Source organism: Coturnix japonica, chromosome 6, assembly GCF_054131305.1.
Source record: "Coturnix japonica strain WE chromosome 6, WE-NBRP24, whole genome shotgun sequence".
Classification (NCBI taxonomy): Eukaryota; Metazoa; Chordata; class Aves; order Galliformes; family Phasianidae; genus Coturnix; species Coturnix japonica.
In genome coordinates, this window is record NC_140668.1 from 39953634 (window position 1) to 39971138 (window position 17505).

The 17505-nt window shown below is 48.5% G+C and overlaps 1 protein-coding gene across 3 annotated transcripts in view; it reads left to right on the plus strand.

The window, feature by feature from the left end:
• Nucleotides 1–17505, plus strand: part of ZFHX3 (zinc finger homeobox 3) — a 146105-nt gene that overhangs the window by 79122 nt on the left and 49478 nt on the right. For all 3 annotated transcript variants that reach the window (XM_015874229.3, XM_015874231.3, XM_015874232.3), the window contains exon 4: nt 2813–3044. In XM_015874229.3, coding sequence (XP_015729715.2) covers nt 2813–3044 — 232 coding nt within the window. The remainder of the gene's footprint in view (nt 1–2812; nt 3045–17505) is intronic.

Sequence of the window (17505 nt, forward strand, 5' to 3'; positions counted from 1 at the left end):
CGTGGTTTGTTTAAAAGTTCCATTTCCACAGTCACGTGCTGTGCGTGGCTGTGCTGTTCCTTATTAGCAGAAATCAGCTCCCAGCCAGGCGTGGGGCGGGGAGGCAGCGCAGTCCCACACTGTGCTGCTCCGTGCCCGCTCTGCTGCCTCCTGCAGCACCACCTGTGCTTGGCACAAGCGTGACGGCTGGTCAGTGGCTCTGCCCTGCAATTAACCCGAGTGCTGCTACCCAGGTGAGAAACAGAAGGAGACATTCTGGGTGCTGCTACAAGCCACATTCCCACTGTGTGCTGGGAAATCAGCTTAGTGCTGTGCCACACAGCTCTGCCTGGCAGGGACCATCCTGGCTCTGCACACGGGTCTTCGCAGCAGTTCTTATGGCCTAGTTGATGCTGGCAGGAAATTACCCATCTTTCTTTCCATAACTCGGAGAGCAAGGTCTGCGGTAAAGGCCAGGGGGAAGCAGCGATGGCCGAGGAATTAAATGGGATATTTGCACAATTTACTTTATCTTGAGGGAGCACAGCTTTGCACACAGATCCACACGTTCCCCATGTGGAAGATGGGGCAGGTTTGGTGTGATCATTGTGCAGGGAAGGGTGTTGTGAGCTGTACGGTGTGTGCTGTGGTTTGTGTATATACAGGAACAGCTCCTGTCCCCTGGGAAGCGTTACTTGTGAGCCGTATGGTTTCCATCAGAGCGTTCCTCTGTCTGTTTCTGATTTAAAGTGGAGCTTTGACTAAAGCTGATCAATATTTTGCATGCCATGCGTGAAGAACCAGATGTTGGAAGTTTCCTATCATTGAAAGGGAGGGAGGTGAACACCCTGCTCAAACGTGCAGAAATCAATGTTCTCTGACAGAAGTCAGTTGGTTTTCCTAGGAACGATGTATTCCTTTGATTTTCAAGTTGATTTGTCTTCTTACAAAGTTCTAGTTTAATATTTTCAGTGTTTTCTGTGATACGGATAGATTCTCACAACGGGAAAGATTCACGTTGTGATGGACAATAATGGCGCTTAATGTCTGGTGTCCCATCATTTCCAGTAACTCACAGCTCCTTCCTTTTGTGCCTTGTCTCATTCTGGCCTCTGCCGTAAGACAGACGTGAACCGCAGAGGCAGGTAGCACACTGTGGTGGTGATGGGGGCATCTTTACACTGCAGGGATTTCAGCAGTTCGGGCTGTGCTCCTGGTTCCCACGGAGCCACATCCTCAATGCTTCCTTGAAGCCATGACCAGATGGTTCTGTGATCGCTTACTTGGGATTTCTGTGCTATCTTGCCAAAGAGCCACTTCTAATCTCTTTGTCGCCTTCTGTCCCCAGAGGAGGTGTTTGTAGGACGGGTTGTGTCCCCGATGCGTTTCTGAGCTGAAGAAAGAAGCGGTGCAGCCTGTGGGAGGATGGGGCAGGAGGAGGTTTTACTGCAGGAATGGGATGGAAGCAGAGCGGGGCTGGCTGAGCAGGGCTGTGCCTGTCGCACGGCTTTGGTGGCTGGCTCACTAACCTTTGCTTTTTGTGTCTTAAGCTGTTGCTCTTTTTCTGGCTCAGGAAGAGGGTAATGCATGCAAACAATAGAAATAAGGGGAGGAATAAGTTCTTATGAGGGAAAACAGCAAAAAAATCTTAGGAGGGCACCAGTGGGATTAGTGCCCTGGTGGATTCTTCAAATATTACAGTGAATTTAATTAAATACATCGTGATCCCAAAAGAGGCTAGTCTAATTAGCCAGATCTAGAATACATTTATTCCCTTCTCTCGCACTCCCAATCAGAAGCCTCGGCATCAGCTCCTGTCCTATTTTTAATCATTCCTAGACTCAGAGGGCTCTCCTTCCTCCGTGTTAGCTAAGCACACAGAGCTGGGTAATATGTCTTTAATCTTATCTGAACTGTAACTGAGATAATACCCGTCAGAATTTTTACCAGAAGGTCCTGGCTGCTCATAGACAATATTTTTGATTGACAAACCTCAAGATCATATTCAGGTTGCCCAGCTTATGTGCCCTGAGCAAAGCATGTGGTGAGGAAAGGTTCCACGTGGTGACATGGAAGCCAAAAATGAGCTCTTGAGGTTGGATGGTCAGAGCTGGCATACGTTGCTGCTTAACTGTAATGTAGGTCTGTGCTGGAAACAGCCCCCTGTGCCCTTTGGTAGCCGTTGTTCCTATGCTTGTGATGTGCCCTTGCTGTGGGGGTGGGTTCTAAGAGACAATCGCTGCCTCCCTGGGGTCTGTGACACGGAACAGGCACCCACTTCTCTGGTGCGTCCAGGTGTGCAGCTCTCTGCTAAGCAGCTGATAGAGTTTTGCCAAGCGATCAAAGTGTGCTTCCACATTATCTGTACTGTGACAGCACCGTGTTGGGGTGACAGGTGCTCTCTGTGCCAGCCCCTGGTGTGACAGCCGGCCATGTGCTGCCGCTGCTCCTCCAGCCAGGGTGCATCTGTTTGACATGGAACTGAATGCCCCCAGCTTTAAATATGAAGGAATCGACTACGTGTGTGTTGTGAATAGTTGTTAATGCTGGATCTGGTGTTTTCTTTCACTGAAGTTGATCCTGCCTATCTTTCTTTCTTCCTTTTTTATTTTTTTTATTTTCTGTGCTCATCTCATCGTGCTGTTTTCCCCGCTCTTTAATCCGGAGAGCGTGTGGTATCTTCAGAATAAACAGTCTTGATCTTAATACTTCTTTCTGAAAAAGTGTTTTCTTACCTAATTCCCAGGTGACTTTTAGCAGTTTGTAGTGGACTAACCCAGAGGGAATGGGGATGGTGCAGGTAATTCACATCTCTCTGCTTTCTTCTTCACAGCACCTTCAGCATCACGAGAGCGGGGTTGAGGGTGAAAGCTGCTATTACCACTGTGTCCTCTGTAACTACTCCACCAAGGCCAAGCTGAACCTCATCCAGCACGTGCGCTCCATGAAACACCAGCGGAGCGAGAGCCTCCGCAAGCTGCAGCGCCTGCAGAAGGGTCTCCCTGAAGAAGAGGAGGACCTGGGACAGATCTTCACCATCCGCAAGTGTCCGGCTGCCGATGCGGGTGAGTGCTGCTTCTCTGGCCCGAGCAGCCCTGGGCTGCTGCTCGTGTGCGGCGCAGCGTTTGGCTTGCAGCATTGGGGCCATCTGTGACATTTCATGGCAGGTGCAGTGATTCTCTATTTTTTGTCTTCCCTGTTGTGGGAATGATGCTTGTTGTTCATGAATAATAAGTGATGGAATGTGACAGGACCACTGTTGTACCCGCAGTGTCACAGATAGCTCTGCCCGGTAGGGCTTGTGGTTGTGGCCCTGAAGTTATGTGTGTGTTTCCTTTCATACTCAGAGGTGATTTTCTCAGTCCCAGTAGGGCTAAATGCAGCTTTGCTGTAGAGTCTGTGTGTGTTCGGGTTGGAGTCTTAAGCAGTGGATTATTGTTTGTCTAAACGTTTGGGCAACTGTAACAGGCCGGCGCACTCTGCTTCCTGTAGATGTGTTTCACTGTGTCAAATGATGTTTTGAGCACCACCACGTTCCTGTCTGACTGGTCTGTTGATTTTTAGTATGGCATCGCCTCGGACCTGGAGGAAGATGTGGCTGAGGGCTGGGCAGGAGAAGGGGCAGATGTGGCAAATGCACTTGCCAGTTATCCACGGCTCCTCTTGACAAGTGAGCAAAGTGAATGGCACAGGGCAAGCGTTTCCTTGTACGAAAGGTGATAGGGAAGGGACTGCAACCATGAGTCTTGCAACAGAAAATGCCCTAAGGGAGACAGTGAGTGTGGCAGAAACAGAAATTGTATTTTATTTAATTATTTAAAAGTTTTGGAAGCCCTTTTTATGTTAGGGAAAAAAATAGGATCATATGAAGGCCTGTTTGGAGGGAGGAGGAGAGCTCACCCCAGAAGGCTGCTGTGTGTGCTGCTGGGTGCGATGCCGGCGCTGCAGGCATGCAGGAGGGTGGAGGTCGTCTCATCAGCCTCTGAGCTGCAGCCGGAGCTTCCATCCATGGCCGCTGTGGAAGTGGCTGAATCTTGCAGAGCAGCGCTCCGAGAAGCTGATGTTCTACAGTGAATAGCTGTAGTGAGAGGCAGGGAGGAGAGATTGGGGCTTAAAGCAGCTGAGAAAGGAAAGCAGCTGGAGGAGGACACGTGCAGGCCTTAGAAATGTCCCTTGAATTAATGCTTGTGTTGCGTTGCTGGTAAACCTGTTGGTAGGAATGAGCTGAAACAATTGCAGAGCAAACACAAAGTAAACCAGGAGATTTTTTTTATTAGGAATTAAATTACATGGTCTGGAAAAAATGTGCCCCGTCTGTGACCGTGGAGGCCTGGCAGAGTCCCAGGTGTGCACTGTGCCTTCCCAAAGGTCACGGACATCCTGGAGGGGACAGGAGCTCTGAGAACAGTTCTGCTTCTCCACGACGTTCCACTCTGAAATAACATTCTGATTTTGAAAGGACACGTTGACCAGAGTCGTATGGTTTGTGAGTTTTCTTAAAAGCAAAAAGAACCGCGTCTGTGCCCTTCTGTGACACAGAACAATCTTGAAACTGTTTGTTTGCTTTTAACTTAGAAGTATCTCAGTCCTTGTACATCTGCATGGCATCGAAGGTATTGAGTGCAAAAACTCAGTAGCTACAATGGAAAAGGTTTTGTCGGCCACTTTAAAAAGGTAAATTTTTAAAACTAAGAATTTTGATTAATTGCTGAGGGGAAATCTCACAGATGAAGCTGGACCTGGTTTCCCAGAGCTGCCTCATTCCCTGCACCTTCCTTGTGCATGGAAGGATCTGCTCCAAGCAGGACGAACCTCTCCTTTGTTCTTCAAACTTCCAGACTCGGTGCTTTGAGATGCTGCTGTTGCATATTTCACTGCCCGGTGCTCTCACACAGCTCTGTGCTGCAGTGCTGTATGGCGGGGCAGGCGCCTACCGGGGCCCACTGAGGCCTTTGGTCTCTGGTTAAGATTCACCTGCACTCATCTGCTTTGCTCCATGCGTGGGTTCCCTGTGTGGGTTCTGTGCGCAGCCCTCGGGGCCCATTGACGTGGTTCTGTTCACCACGTACTTTACAGTTCTGCCTGTTGTACGGTGTGATTCTGTCTCTGCCGTATCCCTCTCATGTTTTTTGCCTTCCTTTCTGTGGGCTGGGCAGACCTTCCTCACTGCTCTGTGATGAGAAGTCTCTTGTGATAACTGATAACATGAGAAAATCTTCCCTGTGTTTCAGGTGCCTTGAGTAGAAAGTGCTTTTCTGATCTGCGACGCTTCTCTGTCAGCGGGGCCCGCAGGGGTGGGGACTTTTTGCTGGTGTGCTGCATTACAAGAGCACTGGTTTGTTTTGATGCCTGCTATTACTCCTCAGTAATCATTGCTGTGATTCTCTCTCCTCTTCTAGTTAATTATATTTGTTTAGAATTCATTTTCCTTACAAATACAATATTGGCTTTCATTTTCTCCAGAGTGAGTCCCCTTTTGTCACCACTGCTCTTTCTACAGACTCTTAAAGCCATTTTTATTCCTCACCCCCTTTGGCAAAGATTCAGTAGGGAGCCCAACCCCAGCCCATGCCACTGAGGCTCTGCAGTGTCCCTTCCTGCAGAGCTCTGTGCTCAGAGCAGGAGCTGCTCAGAGCTGGCTCAGTGCCGGCCCCACACTTCACCCCAGTCCTGCAGCCACACTGTGCCCCGCTGTGCCCAGAGGAGTTTGGGGGCTGTGAGAGATGGGGGCTGGTGCTGCTGCTGAGGCACAGCCGTGGCACAGTGTGTGCCAAGGTGAGGAGCTGCCCTCCTCCTGCTGCAGGGAGTGCTGCAGCCACAGCTGCACCTCCTGATCCTGGAGATCTCTGTGGCTTTGCTGGAAGTGCTGAAAGGTCCTTTACCTCTTTCTTTCTTTCCCTCAACTCGTCCAGCTTTTGCTAGTTGTTTCATCTCTAACTTTACATCAATCTGTTGGTTAGAGCAATAGGAGGTAGCTCAGCCCTTTTGCTATACCGTTGTTAAACAGGGTACGTGCACTGAGTAGATGGAGTCACATCATTCCCCTCCGTTCTCTGGTGCTTTGTAGCATGGAGGTGCCAGGGTTCAACGTGTGTCCGCGTGTACTTAACTCGCTGCTGTGTGCAGGCGTGTAGGTAAAAGCATTGCTGTCTCTGGGGTGGTATGTAGATATTTGCTTGGGTAGAAGCATCTCAATCTGTTGGAAGAGAGTGTCTGATCATACCTTAATTAGTCCTCTAACAATCTACAAAGGTCAGTGGCAATTGCCTGTTCATTTACATTTGTAATTGTGATGGTTCTTGATTGCACATTAGTTGCAACTCATTCCCTCCCACCCCTCAGAAAACACATGCAGCAGCCTGAGAGCAGCCTGCGGATACAAGGACCTTTGTGTCTGCTTGTGCCAGCAGCGCAGCCCTCACTGAAACTTTTGTGTCTTTTATGGCAAAGAGCTTTAGAAGCTACACTGCGCTTCCAGTAAAGGGATGGTGAAGTCATTGTGGAGGAAATTATATGGACATCAAGCAAGAAATTCAGTCCTCCTTGAACTGGATAATTAAAGACAATTAAACTTTTCTGCTTGCTCTGAGAAGTGTGCTAATTGCGCGGGAGGAGGGAGCTGGGCACAGCCTGGACGTTCAGTGCTTTTGTTGATCAGAAAGAGCACAGCTTTAGGGGGCGGGAGTTTATGTTGTTCTGTGGGGTATTTTTGGACTGTTGCTGTAGTATCCAGGCTGCTGCTGCTGCAGATGTCAGCCCCTTGCTGCAGAAGCATCTGTATAATGCTACCCATAAGCTAATTGATTCTTAATGATGGGGGGTTAGGAAAAAACGGTAATAAAAACCAAAAGCTTCTCAAGATGTGGGATGAATGCACTTACGACTCATTAGATAATGATGGAAATGAAAGAATGAAGGAACCCACACCAAACTTTCAATGAGGCTGTGCAGGAGTTTCCTTCTAGAAGGCAGTGAGTGCAGGCGGCCCATTCCATAACACAGGCCATGGTGGGAGCAGGACGCAGCTCACTGCTCACCACGTAGCATCGCTCTTTGCATCCCTTCCATGTGGGACGTGTTTGTTACTGACACAGTAGCTGAGCCTGTTTCTTTTAGGGTGAGTGGTGACTGTCGTTAGTGTTTCCTCCGTTTTCTGTTACTTTTGATTTCAGGTGTGCTCCTTTCTTCTTCTCCATGGAAGCCTCAGTACCACAATCTGGTCATAATCTATGTGACTGCTGAGAATACTTTAAAAAGTCAAACCTGCTGATCTTATGGTTGTGCTTGTGGCCAGCACAGAGCTGCTGATCGCTGCTGAAGGTCGTGCTATAATCCATTGGAAAAGCTGACCATCTCAGCAACATGAGTCATCCTACAGACTCTTTTACGTAGCCAGCAAGTGAAAGAATAACTTCTTCAGGAAGGCTTTAGATGCTTTTTCCTAGCACTGTCTACTTCTGGAGAGCCCCTTTGTCCTGTTGGATGCAGGAGTGTTCACCTATGACCAAACTAAGCCAGCCAATAATACCACTTGTTGTTCTGAAAAAGAGTTTTATATGTCAAGGGATGCTCTGCTGGGAAGCAGCCCCCCGTGCTGGATGCACCGTTTCAGCAGTTCTCCTAATCTCTGACAAATCCTGAGCAGCCATCCTCTTCCAACACACAAAGTCATTGTTAGGGGTCCTTGCATGTGAAGGCTGAGGGCAGGCTCTGGAAGCAGTTGCTGAACTCAGCCAAGTGTAGTCAAAGGACGCTTTGTTTGGGCAGGGAAGGAGCTGGAGCTCAGTGTCAGCAGGAGGATCGCTGCCTTTGCATCCTCCCTCACCCATCCTGGCCTCGCTGGAGCATCCAGCACTCTGCAGCGCACAGTGAGGACTGGCCACTCTGATCGGATTGAATAAGTTATCTACATGAATTCCTTTACTGTAAAACTCTCTTCTGGTAGAAATCTGTCCTGTTCCCAGAGCTCCTGGAAGAACGGAGTACTCCATTGCAACAGCTCTTCCCCTTTTGCCCTGTGAGCAGAGGTTAGTGTGCTGTCCCTCCATGTGTTGCTCATATATTCAGCCTTCTGAAGGACTGCAAGCCTGAAATCAGGATGTGAATTTCTAATGAAACCAAGTATGTAAACAAATACAGCTAAAACTGTTGCCAGATGAGAAAATCCCTTGTGGTTTAAAATAGGGGTTACCAAACTCAGCTTGGTTTCGTCTGTGGTGGCTGCAGACAGCTGCGTGCTCATGTTGCTTGCACCTCTGTTTTCACTCTGAGTCATATGAAACACTTCACTATTGTTCCTCTTTCCTAAAAGCAGTTTTCTGTAGCTGTACCAGGACTATGGAGGCATCACTGCTAGGAAAGAGTGGCGGTAAATGGGAATGCAAGCAAGTTCCCATGGGGTCAGGAGCACATCTGTTTGTGAAATAACTCAGGATGCAGTTTGCAGTATGAAGAGGCTTCTCTTAGACAAAAAAATAAAAACATTAAAAAAATCTGTTCAGTAGAAAGGAATCTTGATGTTGGACACGTTTGTCAGTATGAATGTGTGACTTTGCGAGTCACACACAATGTGTTGCCTTTTCCTGGCATTCCCTTCTCTCCAAACTCTCCAGTTCTTCCCTTCCCTTGGTGGCCGCGCTCAGGACATAGGAATGGTGATCAGGCTGTCTGTAAAATGAAATGACACAAATGGTACAGAAAGAGGAAGGAAACTTTCTGGGAGAGGAACTGTCCTGTTACTTTCCAGCCTTACAGAGTGGCAGCCATGAAGGCATTTCTCATTTACAGTCATCAAGCACAAAGTAATTATTAATGTGTTGTTTCAACGGGGATACGAGAAGCTCCTTTGGAGTGTATCTTACATGATTGCAGTCTCCATGCTTCCAGTGGAACTTAAAAACTTTTAAAATGAAGATTGGTAATGCCAAATGATATTTCTCCCTGCTTGAAATAACTCAAGTTTATTAATATGTGATGTCCTCTACTCGGCCATCGCTAATGCTGGAGAAGTGCATGTTGCTGCTCCATCTGATTGAGGTAATGGAGGGTTTCCCACAGCAATAAGATTTTTATAAGCCGCTCTCTACTTTTTCATGGGACATAATTGCGCACAGCAATTAAAAACTTCCCAAAGCAGATTATTTGTACAGTGTCTGCCAGAGTGCAGTGTGCAGGATTTGTACTGCAGTGTCCACACAGGCTGAAGCTCCCTGCAGCTCCGGCCATGCGGGTGATGCACAGATTGGTCAGGTTGGAACATCTGTGTGGTGCAGCTCAAGGCAGGGAAGCAGCCCTCGCCGAGGGAAGATACAAGGTGTATTTTGAGGAATTCAGTATAAGATTTCCCATCTGCTACAAGAGGAACCCAAAAATAAGCTTTGCATGCCATCTCCTAACACTGCCCTTGTCTAATAGTCAGAGAGGTCCTCTGTCTCATGCTGCTGCTGCTGGTTGTCCCCTCCTCCAAACTGCATTCCTTCCTCTGGTGTTTAGCAGCTAACCTCGTTTCACAGGCTTCTCCTTGCCATTTCCAGGCTTGTCCTTGATTGACACATTTAATAATCTACCAACCAAAATGACAATCTGAGCTCCTGTGTGCAAACATCAAATGCTGCCCAGCTTCATTAGCTTCTTCCGGGCTTTTTGCCTCTCGCTCTCTTCCTGCAACCCAATATTGTGTTTTCCCAATATGTTATCTGTAAACCCCTGAAGGCAGCAGCCTGCTTAGTTGTTTCTGAAGTGTTGCATGTAAATGCAACCAAATCATCGGTGTGTAAATTGCCACAGAGGCGTGCGGCGCAGCAGCCCGGTCTCAGCAGGTCCCTGGGATCGGGCCAGCAGGGCCGTGGGCGCCTGGTGGTGTGTGTGCACCCAGCTCTGCTGGGCTCTGTCCTGCGGCGCAGGGTGTGCAGCAGCTTTGTTGTCTGAAGAGGAAATCCGTTTGTCATCTCGTCCTCAGACAGAGGGAGCGAGAGGAGCTGTTGTCCTGTTTTGAGAAAACATTCACCCACGGTGCAATAACAGACGTGAAATAGCAACAAAGGGGGAAAACAGCTCGTGGCGATATGTAGGTTAAGCTGATTAAACTTGCAATTCCCCTTTGCTGAAGCATTTCTGATCTCTGTGCCAACCCCACCAAATACCCCCACATGCAGGATTATCATCTTGTTTTCCAAGATCTCATGTCATGTGTGCTCATTTAAGACAGGAGGACAGCTTGTTGCTTCCCTCTGTTGTTATGCCGAACCCTGGAATTTTTTCATTTTTTGTGTGGATTGAGCGGCTTAAGGAACTTTTACCTTTCCAGCAAGTTCCTAATGGAAGCTGCAGCGTTTCTGCCCTGGGTCTCTCCTCTAGGGGATGTGTTCAGAGCCTGGGTGGGTAGCAAGCTCTCTTCTTTATGGATGGGTGCAGAGGCAGGTGGAAACTTCTGTTTCAGTTTCGTTTTGCTTTCACGGTTCTCAAGATTAAAAAGATACACAACTTGCAGCAAGAGGTCGGGGTTGCTGTTGGCAGTTCTCTTGGAAGGCTGCTGCTGAGAGGATAAAGCCACATAACTTAAGAAAGTCGGTCTCTTCAGAAGCTGGAGGGACTTCTGTGCCTTGGAGTCATTCCCTAGCATTATTTGCAGCCATTCTTCCTTGCGTGCATTCCCTTGCCCACATTTTGCGGAATGCTGTTCCCATCTCAGTGGCATCTTTCTGTCTTTGTGCGTGTAGGATGCCATGGGACAGTCAGGGTCTGATCTGGCTTCAGAGAACTCAGGGATAAAGTTTGTTCCCCTTTAATATCTGGTGGAAACGGATTTCCTTTGTTATTTATATTTTGGGTTGGTTTTGAATTTGAAGTAGAAAGCGGTTGTGTCCTAGCTCTGTTTTGACCAACCAGCAGCGCATAGATAATCTCTAAAGGATATGAAAGGTTTAATCATTTTAATTTTGTTTTTATTAAAGTTTATCATGACTTTTTCATATGCCCCTGGTAATGCGTGGCGGGGGTGGTAACAGATCCACACAAACCCCCAAGCATTCGCTTAATGAAACTCTAATGGGAGGCGCCTGGTGGGAAGGAAGTGGTTAGATAGTGGGGCTGGGGAAGGCAGACCAAAGGCATGCTGTAATATCACTGAAACGTGGCAGGAATCTCATAAACTCCCCATCTAGCTCCAGCAGACACTTGTCATTGGGAGCTCATGGCTTTCATTAAGCGGAAAGAGAGGAAGCTCTGACGGCTGACTTGTTCCAGATTGTTTTTCTTGTTCAGTTGCATCTTAAAGCTCTTTCTACTTCAGAAAAGTACGGGGAAAAATACCAGATGTTGTAGTAAAGCACCGGGAAGATCTTGGTCCCCCTCCTACTCTACGTTTTTATCCCCATCAAAACAAAGTCTGGAGACAGACTGAAGCCGGGTTGTCAGCAGCCTCCCTGCTGCGTTCAAGCCAACTGCTCTGTCCTTTGGGACTGGAAAGTTGTGTGCTGTACCTTTCCCTCGCTCTTGGTACTGAGTTTGGTCACCACAATCTCTGCTGCTGGTGCCAGCTGCACTTTCTACAGCTCTCTCCCCTTTTTCTCTCTTCACACTCTCACTTTCAGAATAGGGAGGTTCTGTCCAGAGGACTTCAGGTGGTTGTTGCAGTGGTGCAGGTTGAATTTGAGACTGAAGGACCTCAGTAAAGCCATGGAAGCACTGCCATGAAAGCTGAATGGTAGTAGATACTGCAGCTGTGTCTCTGGATGCATTGGAGAAGGGTTAGATGTCAGCATGGGCAGCATAAGGTTCATCTTAGCAGCAGATTTGGCTCGTGTTTGAAGTCTCCTCCATGCATCTGTGCTGGTTCTGTTCAGCCCACATGTCTCACTGAGCAGGGCAGGGCGTCTGAGCTGCTGCTGTGATGTTCTCACTGCAAGGAGAAAAGGAAAGCTTCCAAAAGTTTGGATACAGACGGGAACTGTTCCAGCAGACTGTGTTCTCCTGTCAACCCTAATTTATGACCATCCCTTCCACAGTGTTGCATGGGAGCAGCTCTTCTCCAGTGCCTTTCCTAGAGGTTTGGCTGCTTGTAGCCATTGTTGTGCTTTGCTGTTGTCTGCCTACATCACTGGGTTCCAAATTAAATACACCTGAAGTGAACAAGCCTTATTCTGTGTTAACAGGTTAATGAGTTTGGGGTTACCTCACTTAGATGCTTTTGTTGGAGCATTAACTCTGAGCCTTTCCTCCTGTTCTGCTGTTGACCTGAGCCACAGGGGCCAGAGATCCAGCCCAGAAAAGTGCTGATTCCTCAATTCCTTCTTTGCTGCTAATTTGCCTGGTGACACATTTTGTGGGGACAGTGGCAGAAAGAAGAAATCTGAGTCATGTTCAGCTGGACAGAAGCTCAGTGCTCAGGAGAACAAGGGTGTTTAACTCACCTGTAAGCAAACAGTAGAGGAGGGCGCGGAGGGGCAGTGCTGCTCCACTGCCCTGATGTGCCCACTGCAGTGACTGGGCTGGGTTCCCCAGTGCCTCCCCGTGCAGTCCCATGCAGGAGTGTGCTGGGCTGTGCCAGGGGAGGTGGGAAATGGCAGCAGGACCCCCCCACCTGGCAGGTGGTGCCTCGGGGTTTGCGGCAGCTGTCAGCGTGGAGGGCTGGCAGGTGTGAGAGCACCGTGCTCTGCGGTCACATCTCCCCTCGGTCGTACAGGCTCACACCAAAGGAGTGTCAGAGGCTGTTTCCCCTGGATGAGGTTTGCCTTGGCTGCACGCCCGTGGTTTGTGTCACAGCAGCACCCTGTGAAGGTGGCAGAGTTTCCACCGCTCAGCTGTTTCCTGCCCATCTGCACACGCTGTCAGCAATGAGCCTTTCTGGCTGACTGCTGCAATGGGCCATAAAAATGAAAGTTGTTCTTGAAGCCAGACATCGTGTCCAGACTTGTGACCGTGTTCTGGGGCTGCTGCTATTCTTTGCTCTTCAGGGACAGGAACGGGGCTGGAACTTACGTGATGCTGACACCCAAAAACAGTGCCGTGCCAGCAACATATTGCAGTTTCCTTGTTGGAGGGAGCATTCACGAGGCGTCAAGAAGTGATGGGCAGGAGCTTGTCAGCTCAGGGGGGCTGGACCTGATTCTGGAAGTCTCCCTCGGTAACTGGTGGCTCCTACGGACCGGTTTGGCAGGATGCTGCTAGGCAGAAGCTTGTTTTCCTTCTTTGTTTTCTTTGAGATGTAGGAAGAACAGGGAAAGAGGATGTGGGATGGTTGGTGTTTCTTGAGAGCTGTGTACATGAGGCTGGATGCAGCCTCCCCCAGTGTAGCTGTAATTCTGTAACTGTTCATAAGTACTTTTTCCTGCAAAATGTGCACTTTTAAAATAACCTGACATCTTTTATATAGAAAAGATCATCTGAGCCAATCTAAACAGAGCTGTCTCTGAGTCTGACTGGGGCACTACTACCAGGTTTTGCTGGGCTGTGGCAGTGCATGTTGGAGAGAGCAAATCCACACCTCCTGCAAAAGAAGCAGCTGTGTGGTTAGGATGGGTGCACAGGGTGCTTTCACGGCATTCTTTCTGTTCATCACACAGTATAGTTGCACTGGATTTGTGGTGTCCAGCTCCGTCTTTACATCACAGTGGAAACTGCAGGGCAAGATCCCTTCATTCCTCTTCCTGTGGTGCATTTACACCATTGATTGGAACAGAACCTTCCTATGGGTTTTCCACGAGACAAAGCTGCTCTGGCTTCTTGCTGCAGGGGGAACTCCTGTCCAGGTGTTCAGTGCAAACAGTGATGGACAAGTCACCAGCGATCTCTGGGCCTTGGATTAGCAAAGGTGCTAAGCATCCACTAGCACTGAATTAGTATCGCAATGTTTAAAATATTTTTTGCTGAAAAATTACAAAAGTATTGATTTGTTTTAGCAGTTCTCAGAGTTCTGAAAAGGTGGAACTGAGACTCCAAAAGTCTGCACAGCAGCAGAGTTCTGACGTGAACTGATAGAAATACATCACTTCTACGTTTGGTCTTTCACCAGTGGAATAAGAGGAGTATCTGCATACTGTTTGATGTGGTTGTAAAAGTGAATTCCTTCAGCTTGATTGTTAGAAGGGAGAGGTTGAGTCTTTTCTAATGGGTCTGGTGGTCTTTATATAGCTGACAAGACTGGCAGAGAGTGTCTGATCTAAATGAAGAAGTGCTTTGAGATCTTTGTTCAGATGAGGCATCGTGAACATGGAAGATACTCTCATCCTGCAGCTCATTTATTAGGAGTATAGATTTAATTGCAAGAGATACAGAGCTTGGTCTCTGATATTGATTTTGTTCTTCTTTAAGAGCCATAGGCAAAATGAGATTGTGTACCTTATCAGTGGGGTGATTTGTGAAAGGAGGTTTCACAGCGGCCAGCACAGGGCTGGAAGTAACAGCTTGGCCCAACCTGCTCCAGCATACCTAGCGCTGTTACACATACTTTGACATGCGTTTCAGGGGCACAGTCTCCTTTATACTTGCTAGCAGCCTTCCTTTTGCTTCCTTTCCTTTCTGTAGGGCCTGTTGAACCTCTGGTTCTGTCGTTACAAGTCCCCCAGACTGGAGCTACTATGATTTTATTTTTTTTTTTCACCAAGAACTTGAAATTGCTTAACAACGTGTGTGCCAACACCAGTGTCAAGCTGCAGATTCAGAAGGGAATTTGGGGACCCTCCCTGAGCCTCCCTCAGGGAAGGGTCTCTTCCTTATTCCTATTGACACTGAGTTCTTGCCCTCAAGCAAGAGGGTTTGTGTTTCTCCCAGAGTCAGTTTGCTTTTTTATGTCTTTATTTTTGTACGTGTTGATGCCACTGCCATGCATTTGGTTCTGATCTCCATCATTTCTTTGGCCATGAGTTTCAAAGGTTAATTGGGAGTTGTATGAGAAAATATTATTCATATTTGCTCCAAATTTGCTTTTTTTTTTTTTTTTTCTGTGTTCGTTATCAGTTCTCCAGAGACTGGAGGATGAGAGGAGCACTGTTGGTTCAGCTCCTTCGAACCTTGGTCGCTCCTGTCAAGGCTGTCTGATTTTCTTTGCAGACCAAGCAGCCGTAATCCTCTCTTCTATGCAGACAGCTCTTCATCCCCTCTCCTCATCCTTTCATTCATCAGAAGCCACTTTATGAAGTAAACGTTCAGTGTTTCCATCTCATTCCATGGGTCCTAACGCGTTTCTTTCACACGTGCTGTGTAAGATGTGGGTTCCCTCGCTCTGCCTGCAGGGTTCCTTGGCCCCTTCCTGCCCATGCTGCACTGCTGAGATGCCCCAAACGCCTGCGCTGGGCCAGTGCTGGGATTCCACACCCTTAGAGCTCTGAGCCACCAAATGCTGCCTGCAGTGCTGTGTGCGGGGCCCCTGGCTGCCTCACTACTGCGAGCTGCCACGCACAGATGACAGAGTGGCCCTGGACAGAAAGTGGGGATGGACTCAGCGTGACTTAAGAGCGGCTTTCTTTGCTTTTCTGATTGCCGGCATTCATGCAGAGTCGGAGCTCCTGCTCCTTTTCTGGGAACTACTCTCTCTCATTTGGTTACCAATTAAGCTGAAGCATTCTGGCCTTTTCCATCCTCCTTTTTATTGTTACGAAGGGTGAATTAGGGCTTGGTGTTTAGGATTGTTCTCTGGCCTCCGCTGCTACTTTGCTGCCTCCTTTGTGGCAAAACAATGGCATTAATTTTGGCCTTTGCAGCAGGCAGGCAATCTGGCAGCGCACAGTGCCTGTCCGTTCCACTTCACTTGTGCAGCCACCTCTCCTTTCCACATCACCTACTCACTTTTCTCCTTTCTTTTCTTCCCTCCCCTTTTTTGTGTGTTTTGTGGAGGATCGCTCAGTGTTTGTTCTGCTCCGGTCCTGGTGGGGTCGGAGGTTGCAGCCGCTGCCGAGGGAGCGGTGTGCCAGGCTGGGGCCATCCTGCACCAATGGGCTGCGGTGGTGAAAGTGGACCAGGGCTTTGTAGTGTCCCTCGCTGGACGTAGAGCTTTGAACCCTCCAGAGCTGGGTACCACTGGAGAGACACACTGAGAGCCAGGGCAGAGGGCGTCCACTTGTAGCCCCTGCAGGTAACTCATATTGAGTAAGTCACGTGTTAAGCTCTATTGAATGGAATGTTACTCCAAATGGTGCCACTTGCCATTCTTTTATTTTTTTTCCCTCTGCAAGATTGTATGAAAGGGAAAACAGTGTTGGAAATTGAATGGAAGAATTCCATGTTTTTTAAAAAACTAAGGAGGGTCCTGGAAGGTGCAGGCTGATGGGCTCCTCGCAGTGGGCTTGCCACTGGAGCAGCTGCAGAGCTCGTGAGGCTGTGGGGCTGAGCTCGTCTCTGAGAATGCCTCAGAGTCGGTGCTGTGGAACAGGGACCTCATGCGTGGCAGTACCCCAGCTCCTGGTCTCCTGCTGGGGCCAGGCCGTAGCTTACAGGGACATGGTGACCCCTTGGAATGAGGTCTGGGTCCTTTTTTGTTTTCTGTTAAATAATGTAAGAAGGAATACAGGGATTGGAAGTGGTTGCCCAGAGTCCACTGTTAGGACAACTTGCAGCTGTGCTCCCTGGCTCCAGCGGTTCCAGCTCCAGTGACAACAGGGACATTGTGCACAGCCCGGCCCCAGCACGCGCTGTGCTCACGTCGGTGCAGCAGCAGGAATTGCTCTGCAGGTCCCGGGGCTGCTCTTTGCTTTTGGAAGAGCTGGCTCAGGGCTCAGCTCTCTGCCTCTTTTCCCTGAGGTTTTTGCACAAGGGGACTCGCCTGTGAGTCTGGAGCCAGGTTGGTGCCCGTGAGCTTCCTTCAGCTCTGAAGGAACGTGGCAGACCAGGTGCTGCCTGGCACCCAGTGCTCGTCCTGCCCTTCCAGAAGGCAGCAGCCAACTGCATAAATGGAGCACGCACACAGTCAACAGTTTCCTTTCTTCTGCACAAATTGGCAAGGACTAACCTTGTCATATCTAGTGCAGTGCTAACGGGCGCCTGCCTCCAAGGGGTAATCATGCAGGCATAAATTCGGAAAGTTGCTAAGCTATGAGCAGTCTTATGAGCATTAAAAGTGTCCTCTTTGCCAGAAAGGTCATTCATAACTTGGCTGCGCTGCTGATGTACAGTCAGTGATATTGATTGATTAATGTATAAAAAGCACCAAATCCATTTGCTTCTATGAAAGAGAATAAAGTGCAGTCGACTCTCTCTTTATTTTCACCTCATCCTTTTGTTTGAAGGACGTTTTTTTTTCTCTTTTTGTTTTGCCAGCTAGGTTTAAGGGGGTTACAAAAAGCCAGTTTCTGCCAAGTAATGCGTTCACAAAGGGAACATTGATTCACATCAGTGTCGCTTGAGTTACCCTTAAAGGTTTGCCAAGGAGTTGTTCTTATATTAACCTTCTGTTCATCAAAGATGAAATAAATAAATAAGTCATAAAATCAGCTTCACCGCCTGCACCAGAGTTGGATGCAAAGCAGGAATTTCTTCAGTTAGGAATTTGCACCCAACGTACCGCGTTCGGCCTCTTGCCAGCCCTGACCTCCC